At 53.7% G+C, this 10,944-nt stretch overlaps 1 protein-coding gene across 1 annotated transcript; it reads right to left on the bottom strand.

Annotated features, from left to right (window-relative positions):
- Window positions 1–227: 227 nt before the first annotated feature.
- Window positions 228–6,297, bottom strand: wnt1 (wingless-type MMTV integration site family, member 1). The gene is made up of 4 exons (XM_088912240.1): window positions 6,197–6,297; window positions 2,466–2,719; window positions 1,162–1,427; window positions 228–719 (listed from the first exon to the last, which is right to left on the bottom strand). Exons 1-4 carry the CDS (start codon window positions 6,295–6,297, stop codon window positions 228–230), a joined length of 1,113 nt encoding a protein of 370 aa, XP_088768366.1.
- Window positions 6,298–10,944: the final 4,647 nt, after the last annotated feature.

Genomic DNA, 10,944 nt, shown 5'->3' with positions numbered 1-10,944 from the left:
TCCCCTCTCCCCCTCTCCTCTCTCTCCTCACTCCCCTCTCCCCCTCTCCTCTCTCCTCTCTCTCCTCACTCCTCTCTCCCCCTAACCTCTCTCTCCTCTCTCCCCCTCTCCTCTCTCTCCTCACTCCCCTCTCCCCCTCTCCTCTCTCTCCTCTCACCCTCTCTCCCTCTCTCCCTCTCTCCCTCTCTCTCCTCTCCCCCTTTCCTCTCTCTCCTCTCTCCTCTCTCTCACAAGCACTGGTGCAGGGTCTGTGTGCTGGTGCAGTTCAGGCAGCTCACATGGCAGCACCAGTGGAAGGTGCAGTTGCACCGCTCAGTGACCCGCTCGGTTCTGGTCCGGTACCCCCGGCCGCAGCACAGCAGCTCGCACCCATCCAGCGCCGGGGACGAGCTGTTGCAGTTCCTCCCGACGGTGCCGGGCGTGCCTGTCTTCCCGTTGTAGGAGCAGAAGTTGGGTGACTTCTCGAAGTAGACCAGGTCGCGGACGGAGGGCGGCTTGTGCGCGGGGTTCTCGGGCTCCAGGTGGCGGGGGTCCGCCCTCCGCGAGGCCCGGTTGCTGCCCTTGTTGCTGTAGACGACGCGCGAGGCCCCGTCGAAGCGGTCCTTCAGGAAGTCGCCCACTGCGCGGAAACTGGGCAGCCGCATCCAGCAGGTCCGCACGGTGCAGGAGCCCGACATGCCGTGACACTTGCACTCCTGCCTCATCTCCGAAAACACCGTCTGGGAGGGAGAGATGGGATCGTTATGGATCCACTGGAAGACCAGGAGACAGGGGGCGGAGACGGGGAAAAGGGAGATGCAGGGCAGACAGCATGGTGGCTCAGTGGTCAGCATTGCTGCCTCGCAGAGCTGGGGCCCTGGGTTCTGGACCTGGGCTGCAGTCTGTGTGGAGTTTGCACGTTCTCTCTGTGTTTGTGTTGGTGTCCGCCCACAGTCCAGAGACATGCTAGCGGGTTAATTGGCTTCTGAGAAAAGTGGAACTGGTTTGTGTGTATCTGTGTGTGTCTATGTGCCCTGTGATGGACTGGTGTCCTGTCCAGAGTTTACCCAGCTTTGTGCCTGTTGCTTGCTGGGATAGCCTCTGGCTCCCCCGCGAGCCTGAATTGGAAGGAGTGAGGAACCAGGAGGAAGAGGGAGAGGAGGGGAGGGGACAGCTGCTCACCGTCCTGCCGGCCTCGTTGTTGTGCAGGTTGATGAGGAAGCGCAGGTCGCGCCCCCTCTCGCTGGAGTCCACGAACTCGCGCCCGAAGGCGCGCCCGAAGTCGATGTTGTCGCTGCAGCCCCCCCAGTGCCAGTCGGGCCCCCCGGGGCCGCGCCGGCGGTAGTCGCAGGTGCACGACTCGATGGAGCCCTCGGAGCAGGAGCGCGCCACCGCGTGGGTGACCCCCGCACTCGTGATGGCGAAAATGAAGGCCGTCTCCCGGCAGCCTGCGGACAGCCACACGTTAATGAGTCCCGTTCAAGTCCTGTTCGTTTTTAAACCTCGAGCTACTGGCTGCTTTTCTCAGAGTGCCGATGAGAATACACTGAGGAAACTGGGGTTTATTCTAGATATGAAACAATCGAGAAAGTGTGATAAAATTTCAGCTATTTAACTCATGTCATTTTCATACTTTCTAAACAGTGACACGCAACCCATATTTTAAAGACCCCCATTGACAATGCATGGAGAAAACTTTTTTTTTCTTTGCATAAGTCAGTCAGTGGAGGCACTCTGAAATGAACAACTGTCTCACTGCAGTGTGTGGCCGATGGTGCTGGAGAACTGGAGCTGCACACCTGCAGATCTGCAGGAAAACCCCCAGCACCAGAGCCAGGGCTGGGGGGAGGACCAGCACCGCTCCGGCTGAGAGCATCGCAGGTGCTCAGGCCCCTGTTGTCAGGTTCTGACGTGTGTGCGTGTGTGAGGGGTAGTCACACAGCGTAAAGCCTACATCATGATGAATTCTCTGCATGTGAAACCTGTCATGAGGAATATTTGCAGAAAACCTAAGTGACGTTTCAGGGCTACTTTAGGATGAGGACATGCCTTTGTACCCTATATGGTAATATTTATGTTGACCTTAAATGTTAAACTGAAATATATACTGCTCCTAAAATGTGTGCTCGATAAGCGTCCAGATAACTGAGATTTATGGTAACGGAGAGCTGCTGTTAAAGGTCTACCTCCAGAGCAGGTAGGGAGAGATAATTGTACATCTCTGTTTCCTCTGGTCTCCAAAGAGTCATTGACATAACAGCTTCAAACTGCCCACTTCAAACCTTCGCTGAGCTGCGCTGGGACTTTTCGCAGGCCTGCACTACCCAGTCCAGCCACCGGTGGGCGCAGCTGCACAGCAAGCCCAGATTGATTGGATGATTGGCTGCAGACCCCCTCCCTTTACTGAGCCTGCGCTCTCTGGAGCCCCGGGCCCAGGCGGCCCTGTGACCCGGCAGCGGGTCCCGAGCCCTGCCCCGGACACGCACCGCGGTTGACGATCTTGCCGAAGACGTTGGGGCTCTGCGTGGTGGGGCAGTTCCAGCGCCGGCTGCGGAACTGCCACTTGCACTCCTTGATGGCGGCGTGCAGCCCCCCCGCGATGGCGTGCAGCACCCCGGGGTTCTGGCGGATCAGGCGCCGCTGCCGCCGGCTCAGCAGCTGCAGGCTGGGGTCCAGGACCAGCTGCACGTTCCGGGAGTCCGTCAGCAGGTTGGCCGAAGAGGCCACGTTCACGATCCCCCTGTCAGCACGAGTACAGCAGAGCCCCGGGTCAGCCAGGGGGAGAGGGAGGGAGAGAGGGGGAGTGTGATTGTGTGGGAGTGAGTGTGAGGGAGAGTGAGAGTGTGGGGGAGTGAGTGTGAGGGGGAGTGTGAGTGTGGGGAGTGTGAGAGTGTGAGTGTGTGGGAGTGTGAGGGGGAGTGTGATTGTGTGGGAGTGAGTGTGAGAGAGTGTGAGAGTGTGAGGGAGAGTGTGGGAGTGGGTGGGGAGTGTGTAAGTGTGAGGAGGAGAGTGGGAGTGTGAGAGTGTGAGGCGGAGTGTGGGAGTGTGAGGGGGAGTGTGGGAGTGAGGGAGAGTGTCAGGGGGAGTGTGGGAGTGTCAGGGGAGTGTGAGAGTGTGAGGGAGAGTGTAAGTGGGAGTGGGAGTGTGTGGGAGTGAGTGTGAGGGAGAGTGGGAGTGTGGGAGTGTGAGGGAGAGTGTGGGAGTGGGTGGGGAGTGTGTAAGTGTGAAGGGGAGTGTGGGAGTGGGTGGGGAGTGTGTAAGTGTGAGGAGGAGAGTGGGAGTGTGAGAGTGTGAGGGGAAGTGTGGGGGTGTGTGGGAGTGAGGGAGAGTGTCAGGGGGAGTGTGGGAGAGTCAGGGGGAGTGTGGGAGTGAGGGAGAGTGTGAGGGGGGAGTGTGGGAGTGTGAGGGGGAGTGTGGGAGTGGGTGGGGAGTGTGTAAGTGTAAGGAGGAGTGTGGGAGTGGGTGGGGAGTGTGAGAATGAGGGAGAGTGTGAGGGGGGAGTGTGGGAGTGTGAGAGTGTGAGGGAGAGTGTCAAGGGGAGAGTGTGAGTGGGAGTGTGAGTGGGAGTGTGAGGGGGAGTGTGGGAGTGGGTGGGGAGTGTGTAAGTGTCAGGGGGAGTGTGGGAGTGTGAGGGAGAGTGTCAAGGGGAGAGTGTGAGTGTGAGGGGGAGTGTGGGAGTGGGTGGGGAGTGAGAGAGTATGGGAGAGTGTCAAGGGGAGAGTGGGAGTATCAGGGGGAGTGTGACATACTGTAATATTTATTCTGCCCCCTGTATGAAAGCCCCCAGCCCGGTAGCAGGCGCGCTGGCCTGGCTGTGCAGCAGCAGCGCTGGTAGCGAGGTCTCAGGAGACAGACATTAATAATTATCCACTCTTTTTCAGCGGCTCCTGCCAGCCCTGGCTTTCTGGGAACTTTTTCTTCTTTTTCTTGGCCATGGTGGCGGGAGTAAATGAGTCTCGCATGTCAGCTCCCTGAGCAAGTGGAAGAGTTTTAACCAGCGAGGGGCTGGGACCCTAAACTCCCAGTTATGGCCCACTCTCCCTGCCACATTAAAATGAGCACCCTCTCCGAAAACAAATTCCGAACAGTGAGCTGTTACAATTTTCATGCTGCCCAGCACCGACGCAGAGCATAGGAGCTCAGCTGCTCTCCTGTTTTCTCCTGCTTTTTCCTCCGTGGCCGTTGATTTTAACCTCTAATCAGTTTATCGTGGTTAATTGCGCGACCGTCTCTCACTTCTTTTAACTTTGAATTAGTAAAAGTACCCCCGAATATGATCGGTTTACAAATAAAGCGGCGTTGTACTGAATAACCACGGCACAGCCTACGAAAAATCGAGTACAGTACTGAGCAGGCGATTTTGGTCACTGGCGCAGTTTGTCACCACCTGACCACGTTCCGTCACCCCTGCGGTGGGCTTCCTGTCGCGCGCCGCCACTGTCCCTGCAAGTCGGCAAATTGCGGGTTATGACGCCTACATTTAGTGCGGAGGGACAAAACGAAAACGAGTGCAATGCAATCCATCAAACAGACACACGTATACACGTGCATACACACATACTGTAGATAGGCAGACCTCCTTTGGTTTTACACCGGGCAATCAGGCTTTCACAGTGTGCAATTAAATAGGCACCGAATTCCAGAAAGCCCTGGATAAGCATAGTTTACGTTACACAGAATTTAGATTAAGTCAAAGTGCGCAGGCATTATAACTTCATCTAAGCTGTAACATTACGCAGTTTCACCATCCGCATAACCCCGCGAGCGACCTCGAATGGAATTGCGTTCAGCCATAAAATAAATCCGCATTTAATTTATCCCACATTGGACTGAAAAATGCTGTCCCGTGTTCAAGCCGCACTGTCGAAAGGCTGGGGCGGGGTAGGGGGGTGGGGGGGCAGGCGCGGCCCTTGAGCCTCACTGCACAGCTGCTGTAAATAAACACGGCTCGCGCAGACAGACACACTCCCGTTTCCACGTGTACTACTGCCCTGCCACGCGCAACCCACTACCGCTACTATCTCTCAGAATTGTATTACAAATCAGACCACTTTTCGTTATTTGCTCTTTTAAAGACACCTTATATATTTATTTTTCAGCAATTTGCTATAGATAGCCGAGGGACTCCCTGCTACGCGTAAAACGTCTTTTGGAATTGTATCGATAAGTGAGAAATGCCACCGGTGTAATTATGATCGAAATGTCTTGAATGAATATTTCTTATCTGAATTTAAATGCACGGCAGAATTTTTTTTTTTGGCGGAAGCAGAGCTGAATTCGGGGCAGTAAGACCGGCTCTAACGAGGTGGAGAGCGTCTCGCCCTAGCGCGCGGCTCCGCTTGCGTCAGTCCAGCGCTCCCATCGGTCCTGGTGTCCTCGCGCAGAACAGCCGCGAGGCTGCGGTTCGGCTCTGCTCAAAGCGCAGCTCGCGGCCCTCGGCGACCCTCACGCGGTGCGGCCGCGGGCGAGTCGAGACCGCCCAGCCCAGCCTGAGTCCAGCACTGCACAAGTGCTCTACCGAGCCTAGTAGTTTCAGGCGCACTGTGTGCGTGAGGCTTTTCGCTAAAACACAGTGTCAGTGAAACAGCACAGACTACATAGAGATCTGCTGCCCCGAGCGCACGGGCAGGTAACGCGAGTAATTCTGAGGCACAAGCTTGGGACCTCCGCGTGAGGAAATGACCCCACTCGAGGACAAGATCCCGCACTTCGAACAGCCTCTTAATGTGCAAATAATGGACTTGAGAAACTTCTTCAAATCAGTGGCGAACTAAAATCTTCTTTCCATTTCTTGGTCTCTTTCGTTGACCTGGGTTCCGATTAATCTTGACTTCAAACACAGTGTCACCGTATTTAGTCCGAGCTGTAACTGTCACAGTAATGAAAAGGTATAAAAAAATAATTGACCATGTTGAAATTGAGACTTAAATTTTTGGTCAAATCAAGAGACAAAATATGCACTTAAGATAAATAAAACAAACACATTGCTGTTTTGTAAATTAATTTCCGCACTAATTCACTACTGTCCGCGACTAAGCACAAATAGTTCTGCGTTTGATACAGTTCATTTGTAAAGGGCCGGGTGCCTGAATACATACATACGTCTGCAGACAGATTATCTCCATTTCGTAAACTATACATGTGGATCTTTCCAACGGGGTGTGTTTGTGCATTAATGACTAAACCGGAGAAATAATGAAGCTCGTGACCCACTCACCACCAGCGCCCGCTGTTGTTGACCGCCTCCGTGCCGGACAGCGAGGAGACCAGGAGCGCGCACACTGCCCTCACCGCCGCGAGCAGGGCGAGCACCCGCATCGTGTCGCGATGACCAAAAAGCAGCTCGTCGCTTTTCTCGCTTGGAAAAGGCAAGCCCAGCACAGCCTTGTGATAAGGCACAGAGAACAGCCCAGTGCCGCGCTTACAAAGTCTATAAAGTGACAGAGTCTGTGTTTAAATTGTATGTTCTTCTCTTCTTTTATGATTTGTTGCTTGCTTCGAGGCTAAATGGTGCTGTTAGTCTTTGGGAAATAATGTCCATATGCTTAGTAATTTATTTTAAAGAGTTGGTTTCTCCGTTCATTGAAAACAATCGGCGTGAACAGGAGACACCCGACAGTCTCCTGGCGCGTCCCAGAAAGACCTTCTCCTCCTTTCCCACTGCCCCGGTGCTCGGTAAGGGACAGGCTCAATCCGGAGCCACACTTGTGTATGGCGAGATTCTACACCAAGGTGTCAACGCGAGCCGCAGCACCGACAGAAAGAGACACGGCTCGTCCTCCTGGTCACACAGAACCTGTGTCTCTGAGCAGGTAGTTACATGCTCCGTGTGTACAGGGGGCTCTCGCGTCCCGTATTGAAATCAGCAAAAACCTCTGAAAAGTTTATTTTTTTCACAAAAATGTATTTTTCCCCCTTTTTTAAAAAAAAAAATGACTGCGCGACGGAAAAACCCAGAGCCGGAGAAAGACCGAAGTGTCCACGGCGCGAGCGTCAGCTCGTCAGTGTCCTGCCTCGAGCGCGGACGTGCTCTCCTCGAGCGCGCTGCCTCTCTGCTGGGGTGCCTCTTTGCAGACGAGCACAATAAGCGCGTGGGACAGGCGCTCAGACTTGATCCCAGCAGTGAGTGATAGGCGACACATTCTTCACTTATTGAGCGCAACGCGGGGACTCGGTGAAAAAAAAAAGGGATTTGCTACAGCTTGCTGTCCTCTGCCTTTTTGTTCGCTCTGTTGAGTGGTAGGAGGGACAGGTTAATTCCCTTCAGAGACCGCAATAAGGACTGGAGCAGAAAGAGAGGAGCGACAGATAGGCGGAAGGTAGGAAGAGAGGCTGGGAGGAAAGAACAAGGAAAGCGGGAATGAAAAGAGCCGCTTTGCGCCAATCCTACACGTGTTCCACAGTATTTTTAGGCTGGAGGCACCACATCCAAACCGCCCTGAGATTCTTCTCCTGGTTGCGAGGCTGCCTGCGTTACGCGCGCGCGACTCCCTCTGTCCTCTCTGTGTCCCTCGCGCGCTCCTGCTCTACCTTACAGCGAAGAGCAGGGGCTCCCTGAGCGTGCAGGTGGCGGTTCGGGTCCGCACTGTAGCAATGGGAGTGCATTCCCCCCCCCCACACACACCCCCAGCCTAGAAATCTACTGTACCTCGCGCCCGGAGCGCAGCGCGCTGATCTGGAACTCCGAGCGCTGCGCTGCCTATCCAAGCGGTTCAGTCTTCCTCTATCCCCCCACCTCTTCGTACTTGGATCTCCATCCCACACATTTTACGTTCTTTCCTCCGTCTGACTCCCTGGATCTTTGCCGCGGCCGCTCAGGTGTGCTTGCTGTTAGTGTGCGCGCACACAGGTGCACGCGGGGGCACACGGCCAGATTCACACTCTCTGGCACTCAAATACACGCGTGTGCACTCACAGGCACACTCGTCCCTCCGTATCCCCCCGCACCCAGAAGCCAAAATGTGAAAATATGACCCCGCCACACAAACCCCTCATTTGCACTGCAGTTACTGTTAACTGTTTGTACTGATGCAACTGATGCTAATTCTGCTCTTGCAAGAACCATGCTGCTGTTGATGCTACGACTGCTCTATTTCTGCTGATTCAACAGTTACTGCTCCACTAACAATATTGCTACTGCTACCACTACGCTTACTGCTGCCATTACTACTACTGCTACTATTTCTGCTGAATCTACTACAACTACTGCTTTACTAATACTACTTCTACTCTGCTACTACTACTGATAGTGCGGCCACTACTACTGCTCTATTTCTGCTGATTTCACTACAACTACTGCTCCACTAATACTCCTGCTACCACTACAATCACTGCTACTACTGCTGCAGCTGCCATTACTACACCCACTGCTACTGCATCTGCTGTCACCACTACTACTAGTACTGTTAGTACAACTCATACTTTTCTGCACTACAGCTGCTCTTCTATGACTGCAGTTATTAACAATATATTATTATTATTAGTAGCTGGAGGTGTAGCTACTGATGCCACAGCTGCTGATACTAGTGGACCTTCTAGTGCTTCTAGACCGTCCTGCTGCAGTCCTGCTGCTACAGCAAAAGTTGCAAGCGCTGCTACTGCCCTGTTACAACTACTATTGCAACTGCCATTACTATGGCTGATACCGGCACAGTTGCTGCTGCTGTTACTGCTAATATTGCTGTTACTACAACAACTACTGATAAAACTGTAATAACCAGTCGTTCCAATGAACTCCTCACCCTCTTTTGAAATCAGCAAGCACACGACTTCTTAATTAGCTAAGTGATGACTTGAAACGACAAGGAGACATTTTTTCGCGGTGTGAGAAACTTGAGACGCAACATTCTGGCAAGAAAATGAATAAATTATGCTGTTTAAATATTTTTTTTAAAAAAAAAGTCTTCGGCACATCTGGATCACAGGCCTCCTCCCCGCCACATCTGGCCAGTGGTGCAGCAGCCCGCGCGCCAGACCGCTCCCCTCTCTTCGCGCTCCACTGTTTATTCTGCGCTTTGGAGAGCTACCCGAGCCCGCCGCGCGGACACGGACGGACAGACCGACGGACGGACAGCTGGAAATGGCAATGTGGACATTTTCCATGCAGATTCCAAACGGTCCTGTAGTAGGGCACCCAAGGTCTAATTTCAGTTACAGGTGTTTTTCCACGGGAACTGTGATCACTCTCAGAAATAAAAATAATAATAATTATTATTATTGTAATGGTGGTGGCGGTGCAGATGACGCACTTATTCAAATGACGCACGGTGCGTGACTTATTGCCTAAAATGAACTAATGATGCGCAACTCTTTATTTCGGACAGAGAGAAATCCGAAGCTCAAACTCACAATGTTCTCAAGAAGATTAAGGCCCACCGACCCACGGAGAGAAGGAAGTCTCGTCTTTGTCTCCGTGTTTAATGGCGGCTCTCACGGCTGCTCGCTCCTCAGTGTATCGGTTTGCAAACGGTTTTGCCGGCGCATTCATGCGGTAAGGAGCAGATTAGCCGCCAATCCTGTTAAAGGCGCCTTTTATATACAAATCAACTCCAAATCACTTTTTAAGCCACTTAGTTCTACACGCCTAGGCAGAATGCTAATGCCGTGCAGCGGGGAATTAGAGCTGAAGCGAGCAGAATTGGTTGTCAGTGTGTGTAAAGCCCTGTGAGCGGAGTGTCTTTAAACTTCATTTAATTACACATCCGCTTGGAACAGAAGCCTTGGAACATGTGTATTCATATAGTGCCCGCCTGTCCACCGTCTGTCTCCCTCTGTGCATCTTTCTAGATCAGCGTGTCTTCTCGCTTCTCTGGTCTTCTGATTGACTGGAATTCACGGTTATTGTGTTCCATAAGGTAGCATGTACGTAATACAGGTTCTGTGTCAATCGAGCGTTCTGCAGGGTTGTTCGACATTTTAGTAACTTTCTACTCTACTGCTGTAGGCCTGCTTCACAGAACATTGCGGCCATGCCAGACTGAAGTAGGCGCCTTCTCCCCCTAGCCGTTGACTAATATTTCAGCAGTACTTCCTCGCCCACGCTACACACTACCAGCCCACAGCGTGAGCGTCTGTGTCAGGCCCTGCACGAGGCTTCCAGCAGTAACGCACGGGCGCGCGCGGGCATGCCCTCACGCGCTAGGCGTTGTTGTGCGCTTCGTGGACACCTGTCGGTCGCGCGACAGGTCTGTCCGCTAGTTTCCTCCTGTCTGTGGGTTTCTCCTCAGACCTGCCCTGGGAGATCACCGCGCAGGGCGCTACGCTCGCGTCGCCGCCCTGCTCTGAGGTTTTCGCCCTCCCGGCGATATCCGTGCGCTGTGGCCAGTTCTCCAGCTGCTGCGCTCCGCCTTTGCCGGGTTAGAGCACGGCACCGGGAAGAGGGGGCTCTCCAGCTTGCGTGGGGATTTTTTCTGGGAGTGGTGCGTGTGTGTCAGAGCCGCCTGCAGGGCGAGAGGGGGCAGCCCAGCCTAGCAAGTCCCGACACAACAGGAATTCACCCCGCCTGGGGGTCAACCGCTGAGAAAGGGGGAGAGAGAGAGGGAAGGAGCGGGACAGGTAAGCTGAGTGGGGGAGGAGAGGGGGCAGAGAAGGTAAGGAAGACCTGGAGTTCGAGAGCGCGGGGAATGAGGGAAGGACAGAGGTAAAATCGCGGCCGCTCAAAGCTCTGTGCACAGGTGTTCCTCCGGCTCCCTCTAGTGGCAGAACGTTGGAAACGACAGCGTGCGCCAGGTCTCCCCCGTGCTCTTCAGGCCGGTTATTCTGCAGCACTTCCAATTAGAGGCTCCATGAGAAACTACTGACTGACAGACTGACTACAATCGTTTATTTCCTTTCTGCTTGGAGAGTGCCTTTGTGAATACCAGACCTGGTAAGCGCTTGCATGACTGGCATGCACGGATATCTTTATCTGGCAGTAGGACTGATGCTGTGTTGGCGTATCCTCCATTCTGTGCATGTTGATGTGTC

The sequence above is a fragment of the Atractosteus spatula genome, chromosome 1, assembly GCF_055471065.1.
Source record: "Atractosteus spatula isolate fAtrSpa1 chromosome 1, fAtrSpa1.hap1, whole genome shotgun sequence".
NCBI lineage: Eukaryota > Metazoa > Chordata > Actinopteri > Semionotiformes > Lepisosteidae > Atractosteus > Atractosteus spatula.
Note: the sequence above shows the minus strand (reverse complement) of the source record. Positions and strands in the feature narration are given on the sequence as shown.

Coding starts and splice junctions, on each gene's coding strand:
- wnt1 (XM_088912240.1), bottom strand. CDS start 6,297: ATGCGGGTGCTCGCCCTGCTCGCGGCGGTGAGGGCAGTGTGCGCGCTC. Junction 2,720..6,196: donor AACAACAGCGGGCGCTGGTG/GTGAGTGGGTCA, acceptor TCGTGCTGACAG/GGGGATCGTGAACGTGGCCT. Junction 720..1,161: donor ACAACGAGGCCGGCAGGACG/GTGAGCAGCTGT, acceptor TCTCCCTCCCAG/ACGGTGTTTTCGGAGATGAG.